General features: G+C 41.0%; 1 protein-coding gene and 1 non-coding gene across 2 annotated transcripts; one reads left to right on the top strand and one right to left on the bottom strand.

Annotated features, from left to right (window-relative positions):
* The first annotated feature begins 21 nt into the window (after positions 1 to 21).
* Mmut (methylmalonyl-CoA mutase) lies at positions 22 to 17376 on the top strand. The gene is made up of 13 exons (XM_042671796.1): positions 22 to 116; positions 1713 to 2133; positions 3246 to 3613; positions 4507 to 4664; positions 5924 to 6095; positions 7078 to 7326; positions 7908 to 8019; positions 8931 to 9046; positions 10525 to 10640; positions 11570 to 11701; positions 12714 to 12861; positions 14829 to 14996; positions 17152 to 17376. The coding sequence occupies exons 2-13, from the start codon at positions 1752 to 1754 to the stop codon at positions 17278 to 17280; spliced, it is 2250 nt and encodes a 749-aa protein (XP_042527730.1). The 5' UTR covers positions 22 to 116; positions 1713 to 1751; the 3' UTR covers positions 17281 to 17376.
* A 913-nt stretch (positions 17377 to 18289) lies between these two features.
* Positions 18290 to 18410, bottom strand: LOC122101654. The gene has a single exon (XR_006146403.1). It is a non-coding gene; the product is annotated as a small nucleolar RNA SNORA40 (small nucleolar RNA).
* Between the last annotated feature and the right edge of the window lie 740 nt (positions 18411 to 19150).

The raw sequence follows: 19150 nt of genomic DNA on the forward strand, positions 1-19150 counted from the left end.
CGCCCCCTGATTGGTCTGTGGCGTGAGGGCTTTGCTCAGTTGCGGGAGTTCCGCGGTCGGTGGGCCGCGGGGTCTCCAGTCCGCTCCGCCCGCCGCCGAGGCCCGCGGGCCGGCCGGTGAGTGCGACTGCGCCCCGGGGCGCGTCGAGCGCGCAGACCCCGCCTGTCGCCGAGTCTGGCTCGTCCCTTCCTCCGCGCCCGGTCCTTTCCTTCCGTCCCGCGGCCTCCGCAGTCCCCTGCCCTCCCCGGCGCCACAGACTTCGTACTTTCCTCGGGATTCCTGCCGTTCGGGGGGCCCTGCAGCCGGGGTGTCCCTGACACCTCGGGGTCCCCAGGCTCGCCCAGGGTCCCGTGGGCAGGGACGTGACGGCCTCCCCCCCCCGTGCCCGCCCGCGGCCTCTCCCCCCGCCCCGTGCCCGACCGCGCCCTCCCCCCCCCCGTGCCCGCCCGCGGCCTCTCCCCCCGTGCCCGCCCGCGCCCTCCCCCCCCCGTGCCCGCCCGCGCCCTCCCCCCCCCCGTGCCCGCCCGCGCCCTCCCCCCCCCGTGCCCGCCCGCGGCCTCTCCCCCCCCCCGTGCCCGCCCGCGGCCTCTCCCCCCCCCCGTGCCCGCCCGCGGCCTCCCCCCCCCCGTGCCCGCCCGCGGCCTCCCCCCCCCGTACCCACCCGCGGCCTCCCCCCCCTACCCCCCCCCCCCCGTGCCGGGCCCGCGGTTCCTTCTAGGCTCCCCCCAAGCCCCGGGTTGTCAGGGATGCAGGGATGTTGAGCTAGCCCGTGGGAGGAAGCAAGCGTGGGGTGGGGAGCGAGAGGACTGGAGGGACGGGACGGGTCTAAACCGCCGTAGATGGGAAACTGCCAACGTGTCCTCAGCTTTGTTCTGGAAGACACTGAGTTCCCAAAGCTGGAAGCCCTGGATTCTGTGTGGGCGGGAAATCAAAATCACTTGGTGGTTTTCGCCCAACAATGATTTAAAAAATCAAAAACAAAACAAAAAACAAGGAGTAGCTGTACAGAGAGGTTACAATTTCATCCCCCGCCGCCGCCTTCAACCCCACCATCAAGTTGCAGAGTTCGGGGTTTACATGATGTACATGGAATAACTGCATTTGCTCTCTTTCGCCCTCCATTCGTGCCTTCCCCTCCCCCCTCCCCCAACAAGTTTCCACTTCCTGGTATTTATTGACCAACAGAGATTATTATTCGTTTGCATGCCCCTTGCTGGTCAAATACTAGAGGTGATGACTTTTCAGAGAGTTAATCTTGAACAGTACGTGAACAATCAAACTTGAAAGCTGTTTGGTTCAGAATATGTTTGTGTAAGTTCCTTTCAGGGGCTTCTTCCTGGGGCTTGAACTCAGGGCCTAGGCGCTGTCCTAGGGTCAAGGCTAGCAGTCTAACCCTTGAACTACAGCTCCACTTCTGGCTTTTCTTAGTAGTTAATTGGAGAAAAGAGTCTCCTGGACTTGTCCATGTTGGATTGTAACAGCCATCATAGATCTCAGCCTCCTGAGTAGCTAGGATTACAGGCCTGAGTCACCTGGGCCTATGCCTGGAATCCTAGCTATTCCAGAAGCTGAGTTCTGAGGATCACCACTTGAAGCCAGCCAGGGTAGAAAAGTCAGTGAGACTCTTTACTTCAGCTAACTAGCAAAATCCCTGTGTTGGTGCTGTGGCTCTTCTCTCTCTAAAGGTTTATGAACTGTGTTTCTTTTTCTAGGTCAGTTTCGGACCCTTTGGTGTATTTCCATGTTCCACCATGTTAAAGGCCAAGAATCACCTAATACTTTCACCTAAGTACCTGAAGTTCCTCAATCCATCACCAGGCCCCACGTTCACATGGCAGCGGCTTCTACACCAGAAACAACCCCTTCACCCAGAATGGGCTGCCCTGGCAAAAAAGCAGCTAAAAGGCAAAAATCCCAATGACCTAATATGGCAAACCCCAGAGGGGATTGCCATCAAGCCCTTGTATTCCAGGGCAGACACGAAGGACTTACCTGAGGAATTTCCCGGAGTGAAGCCATTCACACGTGGACCGTATCCCACTATGTACACCAACAGGCCGTGGACCATCCGGCAGTATGCAGGCTTCAGCACTGTGGAGGAGAGCAATAAGTTCTATAAGGACAACATCAAGGGTAGGGCTTGAGGGACAGGTGTAATTCCTCACGACAAAGACCTGCACCTCATGATCTTGACTTTCTAAGGGGAGGCTGGTTAATCTTGGTACAGATGACACTAACTTTATTACTTTATAGTTAATTATACTGTTAAAAAAAAAGATTTTCAGCTTCTACACTCAAAAAGATGAGTGAGAAAAACAGTGTAAAATTCTTGATAGAAAAATCACACTTTACATCATACAAGAGGAATTAGGTGAAGAAAAAATACACGGACTTTGCCTTTGTTTTGAAAAGATTCTAATTAGTATTATTGAGGTAGAAACTGGAGAAGTTGGTTTAAATGGTGCCCAAAGAAAGTAATACGTGGTAAAGTGGTTCTGATATGTACAGTGCAATCTAGCATTCAGTTCTCTGGAAATTATATTTGCTAAAGAGTAAATATCTTATTATATATAGTACAGTCATATCGTTTGATCACTAAATTTGAAGATTTGTAAGTTTGAACTGCCTGTGTAGGACTGAACTTCTACTTAGTGTAGATTATTGCTTATTTCAAAAAGTTTGGATAAGAACTGGGATTGCTCAGTGGTAGAGTGCTTGCCTCCCATGCTCTAGGTCCTGAGTTTGCCCTGAGCACCATGAAAACAATTGAGGGGTGGTATTCACAATTCTGTGTCCCAGAATATTTGAATAGTCAGAATGACCTATTAAGATGATGTTAAAGAACAAAAGTAAATAAACACACAAATGCACAATATTATTGTAAGTTTGTGAGCAGGCAGATCATTCCATGAAGTTTTGAAATATTGTCAAAAAACTTTTAGATTACAAAGCCATAATGATTTGGTGCTTGAACCTATACAATAAATCCACAGACAGACATGAGAAAGTGAGGTGTTGTGTTCTTTCTATTCGTTTTCATTGCTACAGTTCTCAATTTGTACACTTGCACCTTGGGAAGAACTGAATCTAAAGAAATTAATTACCTGTATTTAAATTTGTTTTCATATAACTGAGCATGAAATATTATAAAAATATACTATGATGCAATGAGCCGATGCTTTTAGTAGTGAAATCAGTTTAATTTGATGCTGTTTACTTGATGTCATTTTTCTTTATATATTTAGCTGGTCAGCAGGGGTTATCAGTTGCCTTTGATCTGGCAACACATCGTGGTTACGATTCAGACAATCCTCGGGTTCGTGGTGATGTTGGAATGGCTGGAGTTGCTATTGACACTGTAGAAGATACAAAAATCCTTTTTGATGGAATTCCTCTAGAAAGAATGTCAGTTTCCATGACTATGAATGGAGCAGTGATCCCAGTTCTTGCAACTTTTATAGTAACTGGAGAAGAACAAGGTGTACCTAAAGAGAAACTTACTGGCACAATCCAAAACGATATATTAAAAGAGTTTATGGTCAGAAATACTTATATTTTTCCTCCAGAACCATCCATGAAAATTATTGCTGACATCTTCCAGTATACAGCAAAGGTATACATTGTAATTTACCTTGAGTTTTGTAATTGAATTTGGGTAATCATTCTAGTATAAAGTCTGGGTAGTATATTGTTAATATTTAGGTTTTGTCTTTAGTATGGTAATTTTATGATCTTCATTATCTGGACAGTATACATTTGTTGTATTTTCTTTGTTGTTTAATTCTTGATAATTGCTAAATATCAAGGAAATTCACAATTTTTACTTCTTTATTTTCCTCCATAATTCAGATGTAGGCACTTTAGACATTGAGATGAAGACATCTGTTTTATTTCTTCTAAAAACTGAATTAGGAGATACCCCTTACGTCCATATTCTCACTAAGGTTGCTTTCACTCTGAATTGGGCATATCTTTCCTTATCAAAGCAGTATGAGAAGGAGAATCTTACTGTGTTCCTAAACAGAAGCAGGAGTCCCCCAACAGACACACACTCTCCTCTTCCTCCTTCATTTTCCTTTGAGCAGTTCATACCCGTTTGTCTCCATTATTCACAGTTTTCTTCTTGCTTAGCAATGCCCCCTTTTGCAGCATCTTAACATTAGACCATAATTTAGTAGCAAGGAGAAATTCTCTGTCAAGTGTTTTTAAAATATTATTTATTCCTTGTATTAGATTTATGCATCTCTAGATTAAGGCAAAGTTATAATGAATTCTTGTAAGTTGAGAGTACTGTTTTCAAAAGAAAGATGTCTTCAGTTAGTCCTCAAAGGTGGTTGATACAATTTTTCCCCCCACTGGAAAACTACATAGTTTTAATAGTTCATGGATCCACCAATCATGGAGTGAGTTAATTGGAAAGTCTAATTTGGGTTGAACTTGCTTTTAGAAATGGGTTTAATAGAACCCTTTAATATTTTTATTCACTGTTTTTTCTTTTATTTTTAGCACATGCCCAAATTTAATTCAATTTCAATTAGTGGCTACCATATGCAGGAAGCAGGGGCAGATGCCATCCTAGAGCTGGCCTATACGCTGGCAGATGGCTTAGAGTACTGTAGAACTGGACTGCAAGCTGGCCTCACAATCGATCAGTTTGCACCAAGGTGAGTACATATTCAGAAGAAGCACAGGAGCAGCTAGACACACTGGTAATGTGAACTTGTCCGTATAAATGTCATGTTAGATTTTGATGGTTTTATTGTGTCTCCAGCTACTTAGAGAACACAACGTGCACATTTTATACATTGAAATATGAATGTAAGGCTCAGAGACATTCATAGATTTTTTTTCTTTTGAAAACATAGATATCTTCTCTCTGATATAGTGTACATGGAATACAGTGCTATAGAAGCCATTTTGTTTCCAAACAGATTGTTAAGAAAGGGGTATGAAGATTATGAAGTACTTAAGGGTAAAAAATTTCAAGCCAGAGCTCAATCAACTCAGCAGTTCCTTGCTTGCCCTGGGCCAAGCAGGCTTGTACATGCTGTTAGTAAGTATATAGTGAGACCTACCTCTGCCTTCAGAGAGCCCAAGGACAAGGCTGCCTCTGGAAGCCAGGTTATGCACAGTTACAAATGACTGGCTTCAAAGTCCTAGGAGTCCTAGGACTCCTGTGTATTACTAAGACCTTTAATGTCATCTTCAAGGTCAAAATGTCTTCTGTCTATATTGAACCCTTTTCTTGCCTTTTCATTTTCTTTTATTTTTTTTCCTTTTGGCTATACTGGCATTTGACTATGGGGCATTGTGCTTGCCAGACAAGCACTCAACCATTTGAGCCACAAAACTAGGGCTCTCTGCTGAGCTTATTTTTCAGATAGAGTATGGAAGTTTTTTTCCTGGGCTTGGCCTCTATCCAGCTTGGATTATAGGTGTGAAGCTCCATACTGAAGCTTGCTTTTTTGAGATGAGGGCTCATTGACTCTGGCCCCAGGCTAGTTTCAAACCTGTCTTCTTATTTCTTTCTCTTGGTTGTGGGATTACTGGCAGAGTAGTATACCACACTTTCATAGGCAACCCTCACCTTCCATGGTGGGTGTTATTAAAATATTTTTATTTTTGAAAATGAAACATTCTTTACACAAGAAGAGAGTCTGTCTAGAGAAAATCAATTGCAAAATGAACATGCTTACTAGAACAGTCAATCACAGCTATTTCTCTTGCAAACATGGAAATATACTTTCTCATTGTAGGTTTACAGTAACTTAAATATATATGCCTTGCTTTTAATTCAAATTTAGTTGATTATTTTAAAATCTGGACATTGATTTTTTTTCCTTAATCTGTGATACACATAGTTAATTGTCTTGTCTGTATTTTTACAACTGAACAAATTCTGGACTTCATGTTGCTATTTTAGGTTGTCTTTCTTCTGGGGAATTGGGATGAACTTTTACATGGAAATAGCAAAGATGAGAGCTGGGAGAAGACTGTGGGCTCACTTAATAGAGCAAATGTTCAAGCCCAAGAACTCTAAATCTCTTCTTCTAAGAGCTCATTGCCAGACCTCAGGATGGTCACTTACTGAGCAGGTATATTTATGTAATTTAAAAGAGAATATTAATGAGAAAAATAAGTGTCTTCTTCTAAGCAACATGGCATGGTCAGGGAGCAGTTTAGCAACCAACCTATTATTTAAAAATCATAAATATACAGAAGCATAGTGCATACTTGTCTGTCACACTTGTTGCGTGTATGAAGTTGGTGCCATCTAGTGGTTCACAGTATAAAATCATTTACATCATAAATGATTTCCATGGTAAATAGATTTTTTTACTTTTTAAAACATAAAAAAAGTTGATGATAAGCAAGAACCAAAATTTCAATTAATTTTCTCTTATATAATTTTAAAAGTATAATTCTTGCATAAAACTAACTTAAATTATATCTACTCGTATAATGTATTATACGAATGTATTATACGTATAATGTATTATACGAGTAGGTTAATGATTTATAAGTATGAAGCTACATGCTCTTCTACATTTCAAAGTGAATAAAAATGAGTAGGCTGTACACATAATGCACTTTAGTCCTTCATGAATGAAGTAGGATTTTGAGGTTGGAAGGAACTTTAATCTTTTCACATCTTAATGCACTTAGTTTTACAGCTAAGGAAGCTGAAAAAAAAATCAGAAGACATTTTCCAATCAATTAGGAATATGGTGAGGTATAACCTCTAATTTCCATCTGTCCCATTAATTGTTCACTGAGTGCCCGTTTGGTACCCTTTGGTTCTTCGGTTTTGTTTTGTTTTCCTTTACAGAAGATCTCCTTCCATAGGCCAAGTGCACATGTAATTTTCTGTGTAGCCCAGATGTCCTCAAACCTGGATCACCTCTTCCCTCAGCCTCCTAGCACTGGGACTACAGACATTTGCCACTGTGTTTGGCTGGCTCCTAGTTATTCCTCTTAATCCTGCTTAGTCATCAGCTTGAGTTTATTTCATAATTTGAAGCTTAGTACCTGTGCTAAGTTATCTGTAATCCCTGCTTATTTAACTAAACATTTTAGGATCCTTATAATAACATTATCCGGACTGCAATAGAAGCAATGGCAGCTGTGTTTGGAGGAACTCAGTCTTTGCACACAAATTCTTTTGATGAAGCTCTGGGTTTGCCAACTGTGAAAAGTGCTAGAATCGCGAGGAACACACAGATAATCATCCAAGAGGAGTCTGGGATCCCCAAAGTGGCTGATCCTTGGGGAGGGTCATATATGATGGAGTCGCTCACGAATGATGTTTACGACGCTGCTTTGCAGGTCAGTGTCCCTCTTTACAACCTCACTTGTAAGATGGAGAGAGCCATAAAGGTCAGTAGGCCTAAAGAGGATGTATAAATCACTGATGTATAAGTCTAATCAGTTTAGACATAGCAAAGTTTGTAAAATGTTTTAGGAAAAAAGATTTAGATTTGAGTAGGCTTCAGTGCTCATATCTGTTACATACAAATTGTATTTCTGTGAAGTTATTTTGTTCAAAGAGTTGAAAAGCCAACTAGTATTACAAAGCTTATGCAAATAAGGGCTTTTTTTTATTTCTTGGAATAAGCTATATTTTTCTTTCTTTTTCATCTACATAATTTAAAGTCACTCATGTGTACTCTTGTCTGCCAACCCCATGTGACAGTTTAGAGTTTTGGTGGATTCATACCTCTACTTTGCCTCTTCCTACCAGTGCAGTTGTATTCACTATACCAATTTCATTAACATTATTAGAAATTTGATATCATTCTATTTGTAATTTTATTTATACTATTAATACTTATATAGCATTTAGAACTAATTGGCATTTGACTTTTTCATATTATTTTTCAGCTTTATTGATATGTTTTTCTTTTTAGCTCATAAAGGAAATTGAAGAAGTTGGTGGAATGGCTAAAGCTGTGGCAGAGGGAATCCCTAAGCTTAGAATTGAAGAGTGTGCTGCCCGAAGACAGGCACGGATAGACTCTGGTAAGAGCAAGTCAGAAGTTAGATATGAAATCAGTATTCCAAAAGAAGTGTTCGTTCCTGTCTGAAGATAACATCTATGACTAATGGACACTAAGTTAAAAGAGTAAAAAACAATACAACGAAAAGAATGGAAAAATGGAGTTTTGCTGAAATCTTCGTATATCTGTATCCATATGTGCACATTTTTGCATGCATGAATGAGCACAGGCAAGCATATGTACATATGTATGTGGACGTATCCTCTTCACACACACATATGCAGGTGGACATTCCCAGTGGCACTGGATGGTGCTCGTGCTCTAATGAGTATATTCAATCAGTGAATATTATTTTAGTAAGTTATATTTGAGACGTTTACTATTCTGGGCATGCAAGTGTGAACAGGAATGATGTAAGCCTGTACCCCTAAAACTTCAGAGTCTAGTGAAGGAGGGAAAATAAACAAGAAAACAAAATAATTACAGATCAAATTAAGTATGGTAGAAGAAGGAAGAGGAATATCAGTGGGAAAGGGGTCCTGGGTTGTTTTTAGATAAGAATAAGAGTCTAATAGCTTGATTGCTTAGGTAATTTGTTTTCTGTTTAAAAGTGATTGGCTATAAAAGAATACAAGATCTGAGAAAAGCTATTGTCAGTTCCTTCTCTACCATCTAAATCTTATATGGCACCTGTTCTGCTTGTTCTCAGAGAAAGCTTAGCAGAGACTTTAGGCAAGCTTGTAGCATGGGAAACAGTAAAAGTCCACCCCTATAGAGATTCCAATATGTAACTGTTGTTTCTTTCATCCCAGCTGATCTATAACTGAGGTGTTCATGAAAGTTAAGAATAGTATTTAATCATATTAAACTGTTAAGGAAAATCTATGATAATCATAGGATCTACATATGATTTCCCTTTGGGAAAATTAACAGGTTCTGAAGTAATTGTTGGAGTAAATAAGTACCAGCTGGAAAAGGAAGAAACTGTAGAAGTTTTGGCAATTGATAATTCTTCAGTGCGTAAGAAGCAGATTGAAAAACTTACAAAGGTATTAACTATTACTTTATAAGAATCTCCTGTGTTGTAGGCACTAAGTTTACATTGTCCTTCTAAATCTTTACAACAGCCACATGAGGTGAGTATTATTTCTCAGTATTTAAAATTAAGAAATTGAGAAACATGCTTATAATAAATAACCAAACATCCAAGAGCCAGCCACACCTTATGTGATTTAAACCATAGTATCTACCTTTGTGAAGCTCATATTAGTGTTCAAAACCACAATGTAGCTGGGCACCAGTGGCTCACACCTGTAGTCCTAGCTACTCAGGAGGCTGAGCAAGATCTGAGGATTGCAGTTCAAAGCCAGCCCTGGCAGGAAAGTCCATGAGACTCTTATCTCTAATTAACCACCAGCAAACCAGAAGCAGTACTGTGGCTCAAGTGGTAGACCACTAGACTTTTGCTGAAGAGCTGAGGGGACAGTATCCAGGCCCAGGGTTCAAGCCCCATGACCAACAAAAAACAAAACAAAAAACCCATGATGTAATCACAAGGCCTCTCACAGTTTACCTGATGAGAACTAATGCTCAGATGACCATTTACATCACTCAAAATGAAAACAAAAGGAACTGTAGAGTCAGTATTTGAATTTAAGGCTTCTTGATGTACTTTCTTTCCCACTTTATCAACAGATCCAAGATAAGACTTTTCTTCCTCAGTTGAAATGCTGCATAAAATTCTAATAGACTTTGTCCCATTAGATTGAATGCATTACTGTCATCATCTGTTTCTTAAATTAGAGTTAATGACAGATGTGTCATGTTATTTCCACTTTCATTCTCATTAAGGAATAGTGATTCTTCTATCACATTTTGTCATTTTTTTCAACAAGCCTTAGTTAGCCTATTATATTCTGTTATCTTTGACCACAAAAACCTGTTTTTATTATGTTTGGAAAATTCTTTTTCTCCTCCGTCATACATTGTAAGTACTTTTTAACTGTACACATTCAATCCAACTGATTACACTTGACATAAATGATGCCTTATTTGGGGCAAGAAAGAGAAATTCAACAGTGACCCTATAGGAATAATTGTTGGTACTTACTGCATACTTTTATGTACGTCATCCTTTGTTAGGTTCTCTAACATTGCACATTATTTCATTTTTTTCTAGATGCTTGCTTAGTTCTTCTGTAGTCTTCTGTAAGCAATCTAATGGTTTTCAGCATCTTGAGATTTTTAAAGAAAAGGCTAAAAATCAAATTGAAACACCAGTAGTAGTTATTGTCCTGCTGGTGTTTGATTTGTAAGGTTATACAGGGTTAAATTGCTCTTGGAAATGCTTAGTGAATGAAGTTCTACATACTAGTTTCTTCATTTATTCCCTCTTTTTTTGCAGTTTAGTAGATTATGGAAGAACTCAGAACAACATATGTCAGGGCTGACATGTGTGTTAGTCTCCTGATCGCTTGTTTACTCCTCTTTCACACAAACTGTCCCTTTCCTTGACTCTTCCCATAAGATCAAAGCCAGCAGGGACCAAGCTCTGGCTCAGCGGTGTCTTGAGGCGCTCACCCAGTGTGCTGCCAGTGGCGATGGGAATATTTTGGCTCTTGCTGTGGATGCGACTCGTGCAAGGTGAGGAGATGGACGTTTGGAGATTTTTAAATACCGCGTATTTGGAATTAGTGTATAAATACTGCATATTCAGACTGTAGTATTTCTAAATACTCCACTTTTCAGAGTCTACTGAGATGAAAGGCTGATCCTCTAAACCACGTGACCCTGAAGAGTGGAAAGGAAACTATAATAAATTCAGTTCCTGTTTCTCAAATATCTGAATATTTAAAACATTCATAGATGTGCGTTGCACATTTCACTGTGGCAGCACATTTGATGCTATTATAATAAATACATTTTACTGATGTTAGGTTGAAACTTGACGTACTCAAGCATATCATCAAGGTTATAGGTACTATTTTGATATAAATAGCCTTTGATAAGGGAGTGGCAACGCTTATCTGAGAATTGACAAGAATGCCTTATGTCATCTCTTCTGAATTATTCTAACCATGAACAACAAATATCACACCCCCAAGTCCTTTTCCCTTGTTGAGAAAGCCAGAGAGGCTTTCTAAAGTCAAAAGTAGCCGAGGGGCCATTAGGAAAGGACAAAGGGATAAGGGGTGGACATCAAGAGGACTTTTTTCAAATGTATTCCCAGTCTCTTTGCTCTTGCCGCCATCTTAGCCTGCTTTATTTGGTTTTCTTCTGGTCTTAGCAAGTTCAGTATTTGTATTAGCCTTCATTTGTATTAGCCTTCAGATACTTGTCTATTTGTAATTGTTAGGTTTTATTTTTGGTTGGCAGATACTGAAAATAGATGACAGTGTATAAAGGTATCCAGACTCACTTTTGCTTTTCTATATAGTTAAGCATTTGTTCTTTAAGTTTATGACGGCCCATTTTACTTAAGTAATGAAATATTTCTAATTATATTGACTACTAAGGTAAATAAGTATCTTTGCAAATAATGCTCTCACCAGAATTCCCATGTAATATTTTAGGTGTACAGTTGGAGAAATCACAGATGCTATGAAAAAGGTATTTGGTGAACATAAAGCTAGTGACCGTATGGTAAGTGGAGCATATCGCCAGGAATTTGGAGAAAGTAAGGAGATTTCATCTACTATTAAGAGGTGAGATTTCTTTCTGTTTAAAATTATTTTATTATCCTTCAGTAGTTATACAAAGGGGTTACCATTCAACAGTAAGAATTTTTAAAACTAGAAAAAGAAGCTAGTTTTTAACATCTGAAAGATATCATCAATTATTCTATATTTCCATCTTATCTTGTGACAGTACTACATATTGTAAGTTTGGTGAAGATTAGATCGATCCATAGAGAGAGAGATAGATAGATAGCCAGACTTTTTAAAAGCTACTATCAGGGCTTAAACTAGAGTTTCAAGCTTGCTCCGATTGCTTGCTTGACTGGCACTCTACCTCTTGAGGCATGTTTCTAATCCAACATTTTGCTAGTTATTTTGGAGATGAGATTTCTCATACTTTTCCACCAAGGCTGGTTTTGGATGACAATCCTCCAGATTTCATCTTCCAAGTAGCTAGGATTATAGACATGAACCATTCAAACCCAATTCTAGAAGTTGATTTTTTTCAACCTTTGTAATAAGCTTCCTTCTAAAACTTTAGAGTTAATACATATGTATGTAATATACATATGCATATAGATGTATATATTATGTAATACATACATGTATATATACATATATATTAAAGCAGACAAGGTGAAAAGAAACGTGTTCTTTTCTTTAAGCAAAAACTGAAGTAGTGCTTTCTCATGTTTTGTTTCAGTTTGTCCTTGAAAGCAGGAAAGTGTTTTGAGTATGTGTCATTGTAAGAATCCACACTGTAGTTGTTATGGGTGTGTGTTCACACTTTGGAGGGCACACAGGGTGAGGACAGTCACATCTTGATATAAAGGACTGGAAAGCACTTGTAACTTTATACTTAAGTAAGTTTGCATATTGTATGTCGCTCAAAAAGAAATGATCATTTTTCTTTCATCTTGCTTTACTGATGCTCTCAGTGTGCTCAGCTCAGAGTTGTGCCATCTCCCAAATTGGCTTCCAAATGGGAGAGAGTTCAGTTCACCCAGTTTAATGGTTGTCTTTTTAAAATGTTTCTTAGAGTGAATAAATTCATGGAACGAGAGGGTCGCAGACCTCGTCTTCTTGTGGCAAAAATGGGTCAAGATGGCCATGACAGAGGGGCCAAAGTCATTGCGACAGGGTTTGCTGATCTTGGTTTTGACGTGGACATCGGCCCTCTTTTTCAGGTACTAACAATTGCTGGGAGAAGTCTCGGGGGATACCACAACTCACATCTGGATAAAGTAGAAAAAACGATGCCAGGATGATGCTTACAAGTTATTAAAGCACATGTGCAATACATTCTGCTTTTCAGTGCATGTGTTAGAAGTAATTATGAGAGAAATAAAAGTACAATGAATGTAGACTCAGACTTCGTAATAGTAAATACCCAGCTCAGAAGTATAATTTTTACTAGGCTTTAGAAACTGGAGTTTTACTTTCAAATACTTTATTCTGAGAGTGACGCATGGTTTATGGGAGTGTTCACCTGGCATTAGTAAGAAGTGTTTGGAAAGGAAGTTAAATTGCAGAGTAAACCTAACCCATAAGAAGGGTCTTTGCTCACTTTGACACAGTATTTTAGTTACAGAATATTGGACACAGACAAGCATTAATTTTTTTTATTGCCCAAGGGAATGGAAGTTGTTCACAGAGTGATAGTATACTCTACAAAATACATCCTTGGCTGAAAATACATTTGAATAAATTCTATACTCTAAGCTTTATCTGCTACAAGTGTGCAGTTCTATGCCAGATGTGAGTAAGATGAGGTTTTGTCCCCAAGGAGGTACCGGCCTCCTAACAGACTATCTTACTAGTAATCACAACATAGTATGATTGTTACTGTAACTATAACATGGACAAGGAGCGACTTTGGTTCTTTCAGGTATCATAGGAACCTTTGAACTGTAACTTCCGAAGCCTAGAACAAATCAGGCAAGGAGGGATGGCTGGACAGTTAGAGAGCGGTAAGAAGGCATGATGTCCTCAGGTTACTGTAAGAGTAGAGTTAGAATGTGTGCTTCACAAAGGGTTGAGATTGATAGCCTTCCACTCCATCCCAGTGGTTTGTGTGTGGGTTTGGCAACACAGTCCAATTTATACTTCAGAAAATTCACTTTCTGGTAAAACTGTGTGACAAGAGCTGAGAGCAGCTGTAGCTAGATGCGCAGGGAGTCTAGTTAAGAAGCCCTGGAATCCAGATGAGAAACAGTGGAAGCCTCTCCTAAGGCAAGGTCAGACCTCAGAAGTAAAATGAAAGAATATGACGCTTTCTCTTACGAAGTTTGATTTCACATGTTAATGTTTCTCACAGAGTCAGGGTGCTTGCTAACGTGCGGTATGAAGTTTATTCATGTCCATGCATGTGTCCCCACTACCTGAACAAAGAGGCACAAAAAATTAACAGATGGATGCTTTTTCTTTGGGACTTTAGACAGTGGTCCTGATGTGTGATGTTCTTGCTAAAATTTTACATTTACCATGAGGAACTTGTACACTTTAGCCTTTTCTGTGAAGTAAGTTAAATACATAGGCAGTGGCAAAGCAGTATGAGAAAGCATTAGTGCTCAGAGGAGATAGACTCTCGCGAGTACTAATTGAGAACTTTGTGAAAGTCCCCACATCCTGTGAATGGGTGTGAAGCTCTTCCTTCTCGTTGTCACACACGTACTGCGTGCTGTGACCTCGGCCTTATTTCCAGTGCTCTCACGAAAGCCTTGGAGCCCACATCCTGCTGCCAATTGGGTGTATTTGTAGAAGGACCAGAGTCTAAAGTTTCTTGCTCCTCACCATACTGGCAGCATTGTTTCTCATTCACTTTTTTGTACTACATTGAGTTTAACTTTTAACTTTTCCACTGCCGCTGTATCATAGTGCTTTACAATGTTGTCACTCAGTGTCAGTTGATAATGAAGTCGACAGGTGTAATGGAAAGGATACTACTTCCGTGCATTCTTTGTCTTGAAGACTCCTTGGGGAATACGTTTTGGTATAATTCTGGTGCTAGGCACACAACCGCATGGACAGTGTTTGCATCAGTAGTTCAGTGCTTTTTGCAGTTTTAACAGCGATGAAATACGGAGTGATGCCCACACAAGACTGATTTTCCTCATGGCTAGCCAGTAGCAAACTGTGCTTTGTCTTTTTCCAGACTCCCCGTGAAGTGGCCCAGCAGGCTGTGGATGCCGACGTGCACGTGGTGGGGGTGAGCACACTGGCTGCGGGCCACAAGACCCTTGTGCCCGAGCTCATCAAGGAGCTTGCCACCCTCGGACGGCCCGATATTCTCGTCATGTGTGGGGGCGTCATACCGCCACAGGTACCTTCCTCCCAGCACTGCAGTGCGTATTCAAAGCAATAATGGCTTAGGTTGAGTTGTAAAACTAGATTTGGAGGAAAATCATTCCCTTGTGATTTTACTAAGTAAATTCTGCCGAGAGCAGAGTTACTTTTGACACATTCTTTTTTTTTTTTTTTTGGGTCCGGTCATGGGGCCTGAACTCTGGGCTTGGGCACTGTCCCTCAGCTCTTCAGCTCAAGGCTAGTGCTCTACCACTTGAGCCACAGCGCCACTTCTTGCTTTTTTCTTTTTGCTTATGTGGTGCTGAGGAATCGAACCCAGGGCCTCAAGCATGCAAGGCAAGCGCTCTACCACTGAGCCACCTTCCCAGCCCTGACACATTCTTTTTGTTGTTGCTGTCAGTCATGGCTCCTGAACTCTGGGCCTTGGCGCTGTCCCTCAGTTCTTCAGCTCAAGGCTAGCGCTCTACCACTTGAGCCATAGAGCCACTTCAAGCTTTTTCTGCGTATGTGGTGCTGAGGAATCGAACCCGGGGCCTCATGCATGCAAAGCAAGCATTCTTCCATTCAGCCACCTTCCCAGCCCGAGCAGAGTTATTTTTTACCAGAGCTATATTTTGATCCATGACATATTATTTAACATAATAGTCTACACAACCTGTAAGAAAACTTAAGTCCATGCAAACCAGTAACTTGTGATAGATGTCTTTGTTATGTTCAGTAAACAGTAGTGGAAAAAGAACAAGGGGAAAAGGGAAAGACCTCACAGAGAGCTGCTCATGTAGCGATCATGTCCAGCCTAGCTAGAGGCAGTGAGAACTGTTTCTTGGTTGTGTAGCGAGCGTTAGGAAGTTTGCTTTTGTTGTCAACCAGCTATCTTGTCCAAGTTCTCCGTACGTCATCTCCCCCCTACCTCAGAGATATAGCAGTTACAGTACATGGTCTTGTAAAACCCATTTATTATTTTAGCTAGTTTGACTTGAAGTAGCGCTTGCTTGTGGACAAAGATGCCTTAACGGCAGCCAGTAGAATCGGCTCATTCTGAAAAATTACAGGCTGAATGGCGGTGGGAGGAGGGACTTTAACAATGTGGTTCCTCTTAGAGAAGAAGAAGCAAGGCTAATAACCCTCAGTGGTGTCAGTTAGTGTGTGAATCGGGTAGGAGGACACTGCCCACATACTTGAGTTCTGGTTTTTACAGAAGTTACTACACAAGGGCCAATTTCCAATCCAGTCTCTGATGACACCAAGTTTTCATTGTTTTAACTGAAAAGTGGAAAAAGTGTTGAGCTGGAAGAATTGTAGCAGATGTCAGGATAAGTGGGACATACGGTTCCTCAAGAGGAGTAAAGAAGATAACCTCTATCAGCCAGCCTCTCCCCAGTCTGTAAGCAATTGTTACTACATGTCTTATTGGGTATTCTTCTGAGACTTCCTCTTGCAGTCTGCAGCACCTGCTCAAGGACAGTGAAACATTCTGAGTGTCTTCTACCATAATCTCAGCTCTCAGAAACTCAAAGGACAGAGGGGCAATCAGATGTATTAAATGTCAGGGCAAAATAATACTTTTGCATGAATACCACAAAGCTATAATAGAGATAGACGGGAATTATTGGAGGATGTTAGCATGCCTATAGACTTTATTGTCTGTTATGATCACCTGAGAATGCAGATTGGATGCTTTTTAGCAAAGGTGCTGCCCAAGCCTGGGTGAGTGAATGTAAGAGCACTTGGGTCTAAGCACTGGGTCCTGGGTCTGGTCGCCGGCCACCCCAGCAGCTGGGTGGGGAAGCAGACATTGGACATCTGTGCTCTGCTTTCTCCCCAGCTCCGCTTGACTCCTCCAAACTAGTCATTCCACTCTTTGTAACCCGCGCACTCTGCCTCTGCGCCTTCACGTAGCACACATATGTACGAGGCCGAGTTCGGGGTGTCACAATTTACTACCTGTGCACACACCCGGGAGGAAGTGAAGAGCATGGCGAATGCGAAGCGATAGCACAATGCTAAATTTAACCTAACCACTGGCAGGTGGTGAAAATAGCTGAGTCTACCACACAGCTCACAGTGGTCTCATTGGCCTGCGGGCTGAGGAACGGGCCACAGGTGATGGGTAGTGCTCCTGAAGGAGTATGTTCTAGCCACATCCTGTGAGTTCATCTGTCTTCCCGCAGGATTATGAATTTCTGTATGAGGTCGGGGTCTCCAATGTATTTGGCCCTGGAACTCGAATCCCAAAGGCCGCCCTCCAGGTGCTGGACGACATCGAGAGGTGCCTGGAGAAGAAGCAGCAGTCTGTGTGATCAGAGAAGAGCGTGAAGCCAGGTCTGCAACTTGATCCCAACACCTGATATGTACTTTCTTTGAAAGCTTTACATTAAAATGTCATATTGCAAGAATGGTGTCCTACGATGAATGTGTATGTACAGCCACACTCTGATTTAACTACATCAAAGTGTTTTTAAAAACCCTCGAGAGAATACAAAACATGTTTTGGAAAATTATAGTGATGTATTACTTAGAAATACTTCCTGCAAATCGACTTGACATTTGTTTTACAAATTCAGTTTACCTAAAGTGACCAGTCCACATTGATTTGTGCAACAGAAAATAAAATTAATAGTAATATTAATACAATAATAACCTTTAAAAATAATGGAGAACTGGACACTGGTGGCTCATGCCCATAATCCTAACTACTCAGGAGGCTAAGATCTGATATTACATTACAGTTTGAAGCCAGCCCAGCAGAAAAGCCTGTGAGACTCTTAGCTCCATTTACTTAAAAAAAAATGCTGGAAGTGGAGCTCTGGCTGAAAGTGGTAGAACACTAATCTTGAGCACAAAAAAAACTGAAGGCTAGCACCCCAGCCCTGAGATCAAGCACCAGGAATGGTGCGCACATGTGCACACATGCACACACACACACACACACACAGTGGAGGAAGACTGTGTTGAACAATGAAGTATACTTGTCCTCAGCTGAACTCTACCAGAACTACCTTCATGAAGGCATTAAGTTGGTTATAAAGCTTGGAGTGAATATTTGTTTAAGGCATGGTTTACTTTTAGCGTGAACAAAGGAGTTAATGAGTTCATGCTAGGCTAGTTTTAGAACCCAGCGGAGTGTCACTCGTGGTGTGTAGGGAGGTGTAGATAGAAGCAGGGGAGGCGTGTGAACATTCCCTTCACGCTCAGATCAGAGGGCACTTGTTCTTCGGGTGACGTCTTTTTTTTTTTTTTGCTTTTATATCAATTTTATTCTCAAAGCAACTGTGTGGTTAACAAACAAACCCTCACATTGCCAACTGTTGTTGCCTTCTTACATGTACCAAAATCTCATAGCAGTGAGGTCTGGGTTGCCAAGGAGGATTTCCTGTTTGCATCTGTCTCTAAGGCTTTGTTACAAATTAAAGAAAGACACACACACGCACGCACACGCACACACACACAAGTGCTTATGGATGACGTATTTTATAACATACCTTTAATGAGTAGGTCTACATGAGACAGCGTCCTACTGCACCTGGTAAACTCATGTCAGATTTACATCAGAGCTTACCCCACCATACTGGAACAAGTCATATTAGCAATGCAAGACCTTGTGTGTCTGTGTATGTACATATGTCTATGTCTTCTGTATCTCTCCAATCTATATTATTTGCTAAGACATTCTTGTCTGTGTTGTGGTTATCATTCTGAAAGATGTCTCTGGCATTTAAAGATCTTTTCAAATCACTTTTATCCTTTTTAAAAATTATCTTTAAGTAGTTATGCAAAGGAATTGCCTTTTAACACAGCAGGTTATGAGTGCAATATATCAGCTCTATTACTTTTTTGTAAATATTTTGCTGCAATTGTAGAGGTGATATAAAGAGGGATTATAGTTACACGAGTCAGGTAACGAGTCTCCCTTACCTAGTGCTCTCCCAGTGTTTTCCTCTCGTCTCCACTCACAAGATACACAGTTCATTTTCAACATCGTGTCTAGTGAGTACCAGTGTTTGTTCCAAGAATAATGGTTATGCATACACACACACATGCACACTCACACATACACAGGGACATGATAAAATACATAGGTCTCTAGACATTCACACATTTGAGGCCAAAGTAGGAGATGCATAGGAATGGGTTACAAAGCCTCACTAGCTTTTATGAAGTGAACTCTCA

This window comes from Dipodomys spectabilis, unplaced genomic scaffold (assembly GCF_019054845.1).
Source record: "Dipodomys spectabilis isolate Male_0828 unplaced genomic scaffold, ASM1905484v1 ptg000669l, whole genome shotgun sequence".
NCBI lineage: Eukaryota > Metazoa > Chordata > Mammalia > Rodentia > Heteromyidae > Dipodomys > Dipodomys spectabilis.

Excerpts from the sequence above, each read along its gene's own strand:
- Mmut (XM_042671796.1), top strand. The coding sequence starts at position 1,752 with ATGTTAAAGGCCAAGAATCACCTAATACTTTCACCTAAGTACCTGAAG. Across the intron at positions 3,614-4,506 it reads TCTTCCAGTATACAGCAAAG|CACATGCCCAAATTTAATTC; the intron begins GTATACATTGTA and ends TTTTATTTTTAG. Across the intron at positions 8,020-8,930 it reads ACAGGCACGGATAGACTCTG|GTTCTGAAGTAATTGTTGGA; the intron begins GTAAGAGCAAGT and ends GAAAATTAACAG.